This window comes from Planococcus citri, chromosome 5, assembly GCF_950023065.1.
Source record: "Planococcus citri chromosome 5, ihPlaCitr1.1, whole genome shotgun sequence".
Lineage (NCBI taxonomy): Eukaryota > Metazoa > Arthropoda > Insecta > Hemiptera > Pseudococcidae > Planococcus > Planococcus citri.
Window position 1 is genome coordinate 59563311 of NC_088681.1, and position 14520 is coordinate 59577830.

Genomic DNA, 14520 nt, shown 5'->3' on the forward strand with positions numbered 1-14520 from the left:
TTTTCCGGCGCCATTTTAACGATTTTTTCTCAGAATTCAGAAATCTGACGTTTTCCTCTCGAAAATAACGTAAAATATGTATAATTAATCATTTTTAACGCAACATTCTTATTAATAATCGATTAATTACTCACATTTGGTTATAAATATTGTATTAAACGAGTAATAATTTGAAAAATTGTGATCAGCTGTGTGAATTAGATCTCCGGCGAAACATCGTAACACCGGATTCGTTGCGCAATATTTTACGTGTAAAAGCTCAGGTAATTGATTTAATTAATATTATTCATGTTAGTTACGTGTCTATGGAACCACTCATTACCATCGAATCACTTTTCAGGATGGTTATCGTTTAATGAATGCGTAATGTAACGAGAAAATGACCAGCGTTTATAGTCCTCAACTATTCTCCAAACTTTCCAGCGAGTGGTATTTAGCTACTGCTTTGTACGACGCTATAGACGATGGCAATTTGAGGTACGTCTTTAATTTCTCTCGAATTATTATCGTTGTAGTTTGTTAACGAAAAGTGAACTCGTTACAGGGAAGTTTCCATATTACTGCGAGATAAACACGCCGATCCAAATGTTATCATACCAGATTACGATATTACACCTTTCCATTTAGCTGTCGGACACGAAAACGAATTATTCGCCAAAGAGGTCACTAAATTATTGCTGAAAAATGGAGCTGATCCTAATGTCAAGTAAGATTTCAACATCTTGGGTTGAGTATAATTTTGTCGAACGAAATGTGTGATGTTATACGTTTTATTATTGTACAGAGACAACGAAGGTGTTACACCTCTTCACGTGGCAGCTGTTTGGAATCGTCCGACGATAGTGAGGATATTATTAACGTACGGTGGAGATCCTTCGATCACCGACGATACCGAGAAAAATGCTTTTCATTATGCGTACGAAGAACACGCTTGGGAGACACTGAAAACGTTAGAAATACATCGAAGAGCCGAATTAAAGAAAAGTGAAATTACCGATAAAAGTTATAATATACAATTAGGTAAGATATACGTTGATATTATTCGGTTTATATCTCGAAATGAGTTATTATTAATGTCGGTTGAATATGTACAGATAAAGTGATCGTTCAAGGAGACGGCATCCAAGCTGAGTATCGACCACTGTGCGAAGGATGTAAAAAAGATATTGCCGTAGAAAAACAAAGCGTAGCTACTCAAACATCGCCGCCTAGCGTTAATCTTAAGGTAAAATGCACCGAATCACATGAACGTTTCGTTAAAAATCAGACGTTAATGGCGATGCTATGTTTTAGGATAAAAATACCGTCGTCGATCCGGATCCATCAGACCTGGAGAACATCTCATCGGTCAAGATCCGGCCAAAATACTACGACTGGTGCGAACAAGCCTGCGGTGTGATGTTAACCGACGAATGTAAACGTAAGATAACCTCTCATCGTGCCAAAGGCCGAGTATACGAATACAATCCAATTTTCGAGAACCGATACGACGAGAAAACCGTAGTCAATCAACATTTCACCAAATTCTCAATCTGTTGTTCGGCCGTATCCCGACATCATTCAGCCAGCGACGAAACATCGCCGGATAAAGAAACGATCGAAATGAAAACATCGGTCAAAGAGTCGTCGACCACCAAAGAACCAAACGGAAACGGGGATTTTAGCGAAGACTCGTTAAACAGTTCCGATCGTAAAGCCAAAGAGTCGTTCTTCGATACCCTTAATGTACCTTTTATAGACGAATCGGCGACCGGATCTAGTCAAAACGGTGATACCAAAGTCACCCCAGAATCGAATGCCAAAAATAATACTAAATCTAACGCTATTCCTGCCGTTCCTGATTCTTCGGTACCTGATCAGCAGATCAAAGAGAAACACGTTTCTTGGTCTGGCTGCTTGAGTACTTGCTCTTGTATTCCTAAACGATTGAACGACTCCGATTCGTCGGTTTATTTCACTAACGCCGAATCCGACGCCGAAGATAAGTCGAAAATTGATCTTAGTAAAGAGCTTAGTGGTATTCAGAAACTATCGTTAGAAAGTGAGCAGAATACTGCACCTAGTAAGACGTTGGAGAGTACTAAAGAAATATCACCTCGGGATAGAAAATCTGTCGGAGATACTTTAATTAGTAATGATGAAACTGCCCCTCTGACGTACGAAGATAATTCCTTGATTAGTAATGACGGAGTTCCTGCCAATTATTATACTCAAGCTCGCGATAAACAACCCTTGAAATTCGCTGTCGAGTATAAATACACCGATGACGAAGACGGTATCGAATTCGTCGAAGCCAGATTACCTTTATGTATTAGGTAAATTTTTTCATCGAGTCGTTTTTATTTATTGAAAATGTGGTTATTTGATCGAGTTCGTTTATTGTTTCAGTTCTTCGAATTCCAATTCGAACGCGAGTACTCCTTTGAAAGAAAAAACGTCTCAGAATGAGCAAAGAGCTCGCAACAGTCATCGTATCGAAGACCTCGGTGAGATTATCAGACCAGATGGCAATGTCGATTCATATAGAGTATTTTTTTTTGATCCGAATTAATCCGGTTTGTTTACAGAAACATCTGATAGTGCTGCTTACGATACTGATTACATTAGAACCGAATTGAAAAAGTTGGGCTTTACTCCCGGTCCGATGGCAGGCGAAACGAAGAAATTATATCTGAAGAAACTTCGTCGAATTCGAAAATGTACTCCGGAATTCGAACCACCGCCCATGAAACCAAGTAATGAGTTGGCGAATTCCTTTCGAAAATGATTCAGACTAGCTTTAGAAAAATAATCGAATATTTATACTTTTCTTTATCATTCGCAGTATTTAGTTCGGAACTGGAACACGTGCTACGTGAAGATAATGACAACTGGGAGAAAATCATCACCAAGTGGTCGGTTTTAGAAACGGAAATCCAGAACCATTTCGCCGATAACTCGTTCTCATCTTCGTGGCGTAGCGGTACAGCTAAAACATCGTTTACGTACCTTCTGCTCGATCCTCGTATCTCCGATAATTTGCCAGCTCGATGCGAACAAATGGATTTAGGCGATGTGTGGCGTGATTTCGTTCACGCTATTTTCTACGTCGGTAAAGGTACCGCAGCCAGACCTTACGAGCACTTACACGAAGCATTCTTGGTCTGGAAGGAGACCAAAGCGTATCCTAGAAAGCGGTGTAATTTAAAGGTACCTCTAACTCGAGTTTTTTTTTTCAATTCTGATTTGTAACAATTCAATACTAATGACGTTCTTTTTCGACAGGTACGTCATATTTTAGATATTTGGAAAGAAGGCTTGGGCGTCGTTTGCCTACAAGTGTTCCATAATATCATACCAGCCGACGCGTACACCAGAGAAGCCGCCATGATAGATGCGATCGGTGTATCTAGACTGAAAAACGAAAAAGCTGGAATGTACTATGGCATTGCTGCCTCTTGGAACTCTAAACTCAAACGAAGACTCGGCACGTATTTGTTATATCGAGCCATGCGGATGTTCATTGCTGATAATGAAGTTCAACTCAAACCAACTGACGTTCGATGAAATGATGTTTTTTTAAAAAAAATTTCATCGACGAATTTTTAATAGTCAAATGATCTTTAAATTTTTTTCTCATTTTTTTAAACGTTTTTTTTTGTTTAATTTTTTAAGAATTGAATAATTATTAGTCTATCGTCGAAGAAGTAATATTCTTTTGGCGAGAAACATGTCTCCATGACTGAATACGATTGTGATTTTACTTTTATACGTATGACGATCTTTAAAGAAATGAATTTTATTCGAATTTTGTGAAGGCCTGGTTATCTTTGAGAACCGGTGCCATGATTGAATGTAAAAGAGAAAGTATTTCGTGGTGGTGTTGTTGTTTTTGTTTTTTACAGTGAAGAGTAATGATTGGCGAGCTCTGTATGACAAACGAGCTGCTTACGTTCAATGCAGATGGACGTATTCGATTGATTGAAAGTTCATATTGAAATCGTCATGTTCGAAATACGAAGCTTCGAGTTTTATGATTCCAAAGTATTGATTCAAGAGGTGTTTTAAAAATGAACGTTGATCCAATCGAATCATGAATCGTGGTTCAGTAAATTGGATTCGTTAACTTGGTGATTGTTCAATGAGTTGGATTAAATATTCTTCAATATTTCTGTGACATTCCCGCTTATACAATGAAAACATTATGGCATTTAATTTAATCTAAAAATTTATTAACTCTTCTTATCTGAATTCACAATCTGAGGATTATATAAAATTGCCTCACTGCAGGGTGTCTGTCCACAGAAATCATGTCCAAAAAAATTATACAAAGGCAACCTATTCTAATATTATGTTAAAAATTTTATTACTCCATCGAGCGATCCAGACAAGCCGCCTGTGGCGGTGGTTGAAATATCAACCCTTATCTTTCATGTAAACAGAATACAATGGCTATTCAGACAACAGGTGTTGAAATAGTACTTATCTGGTCTTTCCCAATTTTCGTTGTGTAATAAAAGAACACGAACGTGACTCAGCATTTTTAAATTAAACACCTGCCACTGCCAGCTGGAATTTGGAAGATTGGCAATTTGCGAACGTGATTCCGCATTTAACCACCTGCCGGGTGGGGTTGAAAGATAACATTGTAAATTTTGAAATTTCACGCCCAACAGGTTTGTGGGCGGGGAAGAAAATTTTTCAACACCTGCTGCGCCTCTAGCTATGGTCAGTTTGAAGCCGTCCGTCGTCGTGGAAGGGTTTGCCTGCTTTTAGTGTTGGGTTCGCGTAGTTTGTTGATAGTTTTGTTATTTTTTTTTTAAATTGCTAATTAATTTGTGATAATTAGATACTGTGATTGTGATGCTAGAACATGAATCGAATACCTACCTGTATACTTACATGCTAATACTTGATGGTAGGTGTACCAGCCTGCGGTAAGTTCATAGGATAGCGATATTTATTCTTTGAATTTTTGCTTTGTGGAATCCGTTATTCATTACATCATTTTTAATTAATTTGAAGGGGTAATTTAGTGCAGGCTTATGCAGATCACATTTTAAATTGTTTGTACATACCTATAGTATTCAATTGTAAATTTTTTTCATATATTTTCATTTTTAGACATTCCTGATCTGTGTCCACTGTCCAGAATTATTGATGCAGGGTAAGTTTTATTCAATTAGGTGTACCTACCTACTAACCTATGTTGATGATTCTGATTTTTATTTATGACGTTTATTCATGTTGGTGTTGGTTTCCATGAATCGTAACTGTAAATAAGATCGATGTAGTTTTCAATTTTTTTTCGCAGTTTAAATTTTGGTCAAAACTGGAAATGAGGTCGTTGGTAAATTTTCATTTTTTATTCGTGATTTTTAATTCATTTTGATTTGTCCATTTTTTTGTATTTTTGTTCAGAATCAAAACTAGAAATTAGGTCGAGTTGATCTGATGAATTTTCAATTTTTCGTAGTTTTTAGTAAATTAGGTACATTTTTGTACATTTTTTTCCAAATTCTATTTTTGTAATTTTTTGTTCTATTTCTGTAAACATTTTTTATTCGAGTTTTTGTATTATATGTTTTTGTTGTGTGTTTTCAATTTTTGTCATTTTTTTATAATTGTTTGTGGGTTTCAATTTTAATTTTTGTCCAAAGAAATGATGGATTTTTTCATACTTGATGAGTTCTACTATAAAACATTTTTTATGCTTTTTCATGGTTTTTAGTTTTTTAAAAATTTTTGCTCATGATTTTTTTTTTCATTCTATTTTTGTACCTAATTAGATTTTGGTAAGCATTGTTTGTTTTGTCGTTTTCAATTTCAATTTTTGTCTACAGATAGATTCTATCATTGTTGAATTTCTATATTTTTTTGTGCTTTTTCATTGTTTTTAAATTCTAGTTTTGTTTAACATTTTTTTATTTTTTTTTCAGTTTTGTCGTTTTCAATTTCAATTTTTGTCTACAGATAGATTCTATCATTGTTGAATTTCTATATTTTTTGTGCTTTTTCATTGTTTTTAAATTCTAGTTTTGTTTAACATTTTTTTATTTTTTTTCAAATTCTAGTCCAGAGAAATGATTTTTTTCATGTTTTTAAATTCCATTTTTGTAATTAAATTTGTCATTGTTGTGTGGTTTTCGCTTTCAATTTTTGTCATTTTTGCATATTTTTTGGTGGTTTTCTTTATGAGGAGCTTGGAATCAAAACTCACTTTTGCCACCAAAAATCGATATGCGTTTTTTTGCGGATTCGGATACTTCTTCAATTTCTCTATCACCCTACAGAATCCATTTTTCCGAATTCGGCCCCAGTTCTTCACAATTTCGTGTTAAAAAGTGCCCTTGGAGTCAAAACTCACTTTTGCCACGGCAAAAGTGAGTTTTGACTCCAAGCTATAAAAAAAACTGTATTTTCAAGGTCGCATGGCAGTCTACAAAGCCAAAATGATTCAATTGCAACTTCGGAAGCATTTTCTGATAGTGAAAATAGCGAAAATGGTAGTTTTGAATTTGGAAGTTATGCAACTGAGGAGGTAAAAAATTGGATGTATTGAGCGCTCAAAACTTTTAAAGCTCTATGGAGGCGGAACAAAATACTCTACAGAAAAATGCAGTCGAGGAAAATTGTAGAGAATTAAATTTCCAATCGACATAATGTCGTTAGTTTTTTTCTAGGGTGCTTAGTTTTCTATATATTTGCAAAAGAAAGTATAATTTTTGGAAAAATTCAGCGCTCAAAACTTTTAAAGCTGTCTGGAGACGGAACGAAGCATTCTACAGAAAAATTAAATCGAGGAAAATTGTAGAGAATTAAATTTCCAATCGACGTAATGTCGTTAGTTTTCTTCTAGGAGGCTTATTTTTCGATATATTTGCAAAAGAAAGTAAAATTACCCCACCTTGGAATCAAAACTCACTTTTGCCAAACTTGAAAGCCATACTGCAACGATATGGCAACTTGAAAAAAAAAATTTTCTCATGGAATCCTATTTAGTAGTCTTACTGAAGAGTTCGACACACTTTGCGACGTTTTTTTCATCAACGCACTAGGCGAAATCAGTTATTGTCGATTTTCTCGAAACTTTGTCCGATGGCAAAAGTGAGTTTTGATTCCAAGCTCCTCATATGTTCAATTTTTTGTTCTTGAATTCAATTTTTGTAATTAAATTTTGGTGTAGTTTTTTTTGTGGTTTTCAATTTTCATTTTTGTATTTTTGTAAATGTTTTTTTGTGCTTTCTCATTGCTGTTTGTCCTTTTTTAATTTTTGTCACCGAATATTTTTCGTTTTTGAATGTTCTAGTTTTGTTTAAAAAATTTTCGTGCTTTTTCAATATTTGTCCTGAAAAATTATGAATTTTTTTTCGTAGTTTTTAAATTCTGTTTTTGTAATTGAATTTGAGTATGTATTGTTTTGTGGTTTTCAGTTTTGATTTTTTGCCATTTTTTGTGATTTTCTTTAAATTTGTCATTGTTTTCTAGTATTTGGTTTCAATTTTTCTCATTTTGCATATTTTTTGATAGTTTTCTATATTTTTTTGTTTTTAAATTCAATTTTTGTAATTGAATTTTGGTATAGTTTTTTTTATGGTTTTCAATTTTCATTTTTGTGTTTTTGTAAACGTTTTTTTGTGTTTTTTCATTGCTGTTTGTCCTTTTTTAATTTTTGTCACCGAATATTTTTCGTTTTTGAATGTTCTAGTTTTGTTTAAAAAATTTTCGTGCTTTTTCAATATTTGTCCTGAAAAATTATGATTTTTTTTTCGTAGTTTTTCAATTCTGTTTTTGTAATTGAATTTTAGTATTTTTTTGTGGTTTTCAGTTTTGATTTTTTGTCATTTTTTGTGATTTTCTTTGAATTTGTCATTGTTTTCTAGTTTTTGGTTTCAATTTTTCTCTTTTTGCATATTTTTTGATAGTTTTCTATGTTTTTTTGTTTTTAAATTCAATTTTTGTAATTGAATTTTGGTATAGTTTTTTTTATGGTTTTCAATTTTCATTTTTGTGTTTTTGTAAACGTTTTTTTGTGTTTTTTCATTGCTGTTTGTCCTTTTTTAATTTTTGTCACCGAATATTTTTCGTTTTTGAATGTTCTAGTTTTGTTTAAAAAATTTTCGTGCTTTTTCAATATTTGTCCTGAAAAATTATGAATTTTTTTTCATAGTTTTTCAATTCTGTTTTTGTAATTGAATTTTAGTATTTTTTTGTGGTTTTCAGTTTTGATTTTTTGTCATTTTTTGTGATTTTCTTTGAATTTGTCATTGTTTTCTAGTTTTTGGTTTCAATTTTTCTCTTTTTGCATATTTTTTGATAGTTTTCTATGTTTTTTTGTTTTTAAATTCAATTTTTGTAATTGAATTTTGGTATAGTTTTTTTTATGGTTTTCAATTTTCATTTTTGTGTTTTTGTAAACGTTTTTTTGTGTTTTTTCATTGCTGTTTGTCCTTTTTTAATTTTTGTCGCTAAAATTTTTTTTTGTTTTTAAATACTTATTCTAGTTTTGTTAGAAATTTTTTCATGCTTTTTCAATATTTGTCCTGAAAAATTATGAATTTTTGTTCATAGTTTTTAAATTCTGTTTTTGTAGTTGAATTTTGGTATTTTTTTGTGGTTTTCAGTTTTGATTTCTTGTCATTTTTTGTGGTTTTCTTTGCATTTGTCATTGTTTTGTGGTTTTCAGTTTTAATTTTTGGCATTTTGAATGTTTTTTGGTGGTTTTCTATACTACATATTTTTTTGTTTTTAAATTCAATTTTTGTAATTGAATTTTGGTATATTTTTTATGGTTTTCAATTTTTATTTTTGTATTTTTGTAAAAATTTTTTTGTACTTTTTCATTGCAGTTTGCCTTTTTTCAATTTTTGTCACTGAATTATGAATTTTTCTTCATTGTTTTTAAATTCTGCTTTTGTAATTGAATTTTAGTATTTTTTGTGGTTTTAAGTTTTGAATTATTGTCATTTCTTTGTGGTTTTCTTTGAATTATTATTTGGTTTTGGTTTTTGAATTCAATTTTTGTAATTAAATTTTGGTATAGTTTTTTTTTGTGGCTTTCAATTTTTATTTTTATAAACGTTTTTTTGTGCTTTTTCATTGTTGTTTGTCCTTTTTTAATTTTTGTCACTGAATTATGAATTTTTCTTCATTGTTGTTAAATTCTGTTTTTGTAATTGAATTTTGGTATTTTTTTGTGGTTTTCAGTTTTGATTTTTTGTCATTTTTTGTGGTTTTCTTTGAATTTGTCATTGTTTTGTAGTTTTTGGTTTCAATTTTTTTCATTTTGCATATTTTTTGATGGTATTCTATACATATATATATTTTTTGTTTTTAAATTCAATTTTTGTAATTGAATTTTGGTATAGTTTTTTTATGGTTTTCATTTTTTTTTTTTTTGGTATTTTTGTAAACTTATATATTGTAATGAATCTTACTTCTTATTTCAGACATTATCCAGCTTTTCAGTTGCGATCTAAGTATTCAGCACATGGTAGATTTCATAAACTGTAGGTAAGTATGCACCGGAATAAGTTTTCTGAATCAACTACAGTTGCAATTTGATTTACCTACATATTTTAGTTGACGAATATTAATTTCTATTTTCAATTTCAGCATACGCTACAGGGGGTACAAATAAACCGATCATATCAACGAAAAAATCTAATTGAAATTTTCAAGTAGGGAGATGAAAAACCATTGAAACTCGATTGTATACTATTATTGCTTTTCTGTTTATTTTCACAATTTTGAGTTGTAATTTTTTCGTTGCTATGATCAGTTTTATTTGTACATCCTGTTTCAACAGCATTATGCAGAGTAAGGAAGATCCATCTGTCCTTCGTCCCTGTGTACAGAAGCCAGGCAACTTATTTGGTACTGTGAGATTGCAACAATGACTGTGCCTGCCATTCAATTTGGTTATGCATGAATTTAATGGCATTGCTCGAGTTTTTTTAGTATTTACGGCGTCCTGATTAGGCAATTCTATTAACACACGTTACACACCATTTTCAGCATTGCCTCGTGTCACTTTGCAGGTGACATTAGTGAGTGGTTTGGCACTTTTAGTTCATTTTGGAATATTTTTTTTCAAGATAGTGCCTTTATTTTCATAGTTTTTTCAGATTGTCTTCATTTTTATCAAATTGCTTCCAATTTTGATAATTTTATTTTCTCTTGCGAATTAGCATTTCATTCACTTTTGAGTCTTTTCGAGACTTTTTTGTGCTTTTCCAGTTGTAATTTTGGTAGGTCGAGTTCTTTTTTTTCATTTACCGAAATAATACTCATTTTTTGAAAAATATCTTTTGTGGTTTTTAACTTTCATTACTATCCAGAGAAATAATAGAATTCTATTTGTAAAAAATTTTTTGTGGTTTCATGCTTTTTAAATTTTTGTCCTGAGAAATTATGAGTTTTTTTCATTGTTTTTAAATTTTAGTTTTGTATTTTATATTTGGTATTTTTTTGTGATCTTCAATTCTAATTTTTGTCATTTTTGTTTTTTTTTCTTGTGGTTTTCAACTTATTGTGCAGAGAAATGGTTTTTTTTCATTGTTTACAGTGCTTTTTTCAGTTCTTGTTAATGGATTTTTCATTGTTTTTAAATTCTGGTTTTTTTCCATTGTTTATAGTACTTTTTTCAGTTCTTGTTAATGGATTTTTCATTGTTTTTAAATTCTATTTTTATAATTAAATTTCAGTCGCTTTTTTTTTGTGGTTTTCAATTTTAATTTTTCCCTAGAGAAATATTTTTAAATTTCCCCACCCTTTTTTTGGTTTTTCTTTTTGTTTTCTTATTGTTCTATTCACTGTGTTTTGATTTCATGATTTTTGTTCCTTGTTTGTATTTCTGTGTTGCAGGTTCACTTGGCGATCCAAGAAGGAGAATAATTCATCAGCAGCTGAAACAGAAAAAAAACGAAGAAAAATAAAGTGGCCCCTAAATGGGAGCAGGATCCGTTTCCTGCTCCAACTCCTAGTCGCACGTCCACGTCGTAGGGGCTGGGACCTCGCCGAACTTGAACAATCATTCAAGTTCGACGTGCAAACGCGACAGGGGGGCGTGGATGACACGCTTTCTTTTTCGGCCATAATTAAAAATTCATCTTTTGATCTTGGTTGGTTCAAAATCACACACTTCTGGGGCTTGAAAATTCATCGCGATTTAGGCGTCTTTCCTCGTGCACGGTGTCTTCTCGTAACACTTGCTTGTGTGTGAGAAGGCAACGTATCACAAATGTCAGCATTGTGGGTTGGTGTTGCGAGACACGGAGTAATTGCTGATGTTTCGTAGCTCTGATTCACATTGTGAGATAAGGGAAAAGTCTCGTTAGATAGGTCTTCTCTCACTAGAGGTTATTTTCGATTAGATGGTTATAACTCCCATCTGTATCAGATGCTTCATGTGAACGGTAATCTTGTGGACTTGATGCTGAGCACTGAGGATGTCGGTCCCCATACCTGCCTCGGGTCTAAGTGTCTCGAAGCATGAGCTTATCAGGCACCCCCCGGCCAAAAGTCTGCTTATTTTATATTTTTGTGGCGCCTACTTTGAAGCCGGGTAGGACTGCACAAGCGGTCGAAGTATCCGGCTTTGGAGATGGCGCGGCTGGGGAAAATGGTTCCTACCGGACGCTCTTTTTAGTAACTGAAAAAAACGTTGAAAATGCTTGTTGAACACTAGTCTTACAATTATCGATTTTATCGAGTCGATATTATCGATTTATCGAGTCAATATTATCGATTATCGAGTCGATATTATCGATTATCGATTTTATCGAGTCGATATTATCGATTTTATCGAGTCGATATTATCGATTTTATCGAGTCGATATTATCGATTATCGATTTTATCGAGTCGATATTATCGATTAATTATCAATTATCGATTTTATCGAGTCGATATTATCGATTTTATCGAGTCGATATTATCGATTATCTTATCGAGTCGATATTATCGATTATCGAGTCGATATTATCGATTATCGAGTCGATAAAATCGATTATCGATTTTTTTGAGTCGATAAATTGATTATCGATTTTTAACATTGATTCTTTTTTTTGAGGTGATAATTCGATCTTATTGAGTCTATTATTTGAAATCGATTTTCGAAGTCTCTGATTTCATGTAATTGAAAAGTTTTTACTGAAGATTACATACCTGATTTGATGAAGTTGAAATGTTTTTCAGTACATTTGACTTTGCCAAAAGCAAGTCTTCTGTTTCTCAATCAAGAGCATTTGATTCAAGCAGAAGATTGGACCAAAGATGATGGCTTTTCAATGAAGAAAATTTGACTTAGCCAAAGTTTGATGAAGAGCATCTGACATGAGAATAAGATTGAACTAAGTCTTATGCCCTACTCAATGCCGGAGAACAAGTCCTTCAGTCAATAAAGTTTCTAGAGCGATCCGGCCATGCATAATTACATACACTAGGCACTGGTCAAGCTTATAAGTTATGGGTGGATGTTGCCACAGAGTGCTTGACAACTCATACAGACCGACCTGTACGACTGGCCATCTACTCAGAACTCCAACTGCACTTCGGACTTACTGGCCTGAGCGATCAACAGATCGTGACGATGGTCAAAGTAAAGGTAAGTATATGTAGGGAGCTTTACTCAATATTCTTTATTACAAATCTACTAAAATGATCCCTAAGTCTCTACTGACAACCTAGTCTAAGAGGATATCAACTCTTTAGGTAGCCAGAACAGAACTAATTTAAATTTAAACAAAAAATGAAATTTTGAAGCCGAAACATAAATAATACCACCTTCTATCCAAAATAATTCGAAATTTAGATTGCCTTAAACAGACTATTGGAAAAATAAAATGGTAAAGTGATGCTTAAAAATTATGAAGCTAAAAAACATGATACTAAAGAGCAGTAGTGCTCTCCACGGAGGCAAAACGCAGACTGAGCTCCGAAATTTCTATTGCAATTGAAGTAAGTAAATTTAGAAATAACCCACGCCCTCCACACAACCCTCACAAACAATACCACCAATCACGTCGAGTTTAAAAGGAACACTGTGACAGGTGGAAAGATTAGAAATGGGAAAAGGTACAATAATAAAGAATTTCAACACAAAACGCATTATTAATTTCAAATTTGTAACTCCATAGGGTGTCATAAACATAAAAAATAATATTCCAACAAAGGACAAGTTCCTAAATCGCACAGCAGGTAATTTATGAATATTTTTTGAAATCTTTACACTGTAGAAATCTCACATACTTACGTAATTTATCACAATGAATCACCAAATCTTACAACCATATTAGGAATTTCTTATCTATACAGCCACAAAAATCTCTGCAGGTGGTTCCCAAATTTAATCTATTTGGGAAAAATCAAACGAAAAATAAACAACAACAAAAAACAAATAAAAGGAAAATTATTTTGAAAAATTAAAACTGAAATGAAAGTTGAAATGAAGAAATAAGAGAATGAAAACACAAACCAAACTTTTCAAAAACAAAATAATGTAAATAAACAAAAAAAAAATGCTAAAAATTGAAACAAAATTTAAAAAATAAAACTAGCACATCAGAAAACTAAGAAATGAACCAAAAATTTTGATGAAACAATCTATGCAATCATGAATAAACATGTATAAAACAATTTCAAAATCAGAACCAACTTCAAAAAACCACAAAAAACCCCCAAAAAATTTAATAGAAAAAATTTTGGTCATATTGAAACACAGTGAAAACCTTTGAAAAAACGCGAAAATAACGCTTCCAAAAACCAAAAAGGTTGATAAAATTTTGGGGAAATTGAACCTAAAAACAGAAGGAAGCATGAAAAGGAAGAAATTCAGAAAAACTAAATTGACAGTAAAAACACTAGAAAATAATGGAAAAACAAAATAAATCAGCAGAATTTTGAAAAAATTAAAACTGAAATAAAAAATTCCAAAGAAAACCAAAAAGTTGAATTCAAATAACAAAACTATAAAACAAAATTTTGGAAACATTGAAATTGAAATTAGTGGAAAAAAATGAGTAAAATATCAAAACAACAAAAAAAAAATAAGAATGAACTTTTTTGAAAAATTAAAACTGAAAATAGAAAGCAGACCAAAAATATCAATAAAACAACAAAAAATATCAATTGAGGCTGATATCAAAAACTCAAAAAAAAAACAAAAAATAAAATTTGAATGTTGAAACCACAAAATCAAAAATTTTGAAAACGTTGAAATTGAAAGCAAAGGAAAAAAGTAATATAGTAAAAATAGAAAGTACAAACAAGAAGTTCACGATAAAAACAAAGCAACGAATTCAAAAATAACAAAAAACAAAACAAAAGACACCAAGAAAACATTGAAAAAGTTGACCCCCCCCCCAAAAAAAAACAAATTGAAAAACAAATTTCTTCAAAAAATCTTCCTTTAAAAAAATACTTACTGATGCGGATCATGCAGTCAGGATGCGGGCAATCCGGGCAGTGATGCGGACCATCGTTATTCCACACGTATCTTGCTGGGCTTGATATCGCCAATTCAGTATAATTAATATCATCAA

General features: G+C 32.2%; 1 protein-coding gene across 1 annotated transcript; it reads left to right on the forward strand.

Annotated features, from left to right (window-relative positions):
• The first annotated feature begins 8 nt into the window (after nucleotides 1-8).
• On the forward strand, nucleotides 9-3856 carry LOC135847159 (uncharacterized). The gene is made up of 10 exons (XM_065366595.1): nucleotides 9-263; nucleotides 341-477; nucleotides 545-706; nucleotides 785-1020; nucleotides 1095-1225; nucleotides 1294-2315; nucleotides 2389-2486; nucleotides 2568-2735; nucleotides 2825-3189; nucleotides 3265-3856. The coding sequence occupies exons 2-10, from the start codon at nucleotides 380-382 to the stop codon at nucleotides 3544-3546; spliced, it is 2562 nt and encodes an 853-aa protein (XP_065222667.1). The 5' UTR covers nucleotides 9-263; nucleotides 341-379; the 3' UTR covers nucleotides 3547-3856.
• The last annotated feature ends 10664 nt before the right edge of the window (nucleotides 3857-14520 follow it).

Bases quoted from the DNA above. Each gene is read 5' to 3' on its own strand.
- LOC135847159 (XM_065366595.1), top strand. From the start codon at position 380: ATGACCAGCGTTTATAGTCCTCAACTATTCTCCAAACTTTCCAGCGAG. The intron at 2,487-2,567 runs GTGAGATTATCA...GTTTGTTTACAG, and splicing joins TCATCGTATCGAAGACCTCG to AAACATCTGATAGTGCTGCT. The intron at 3,190-3,264 runs GTACCTCTAACT...CTTTTTCGACAG, and splicing joins GAAAGCGGTGTAATTTAAAG to GTACGTCATATTTTAGATAT.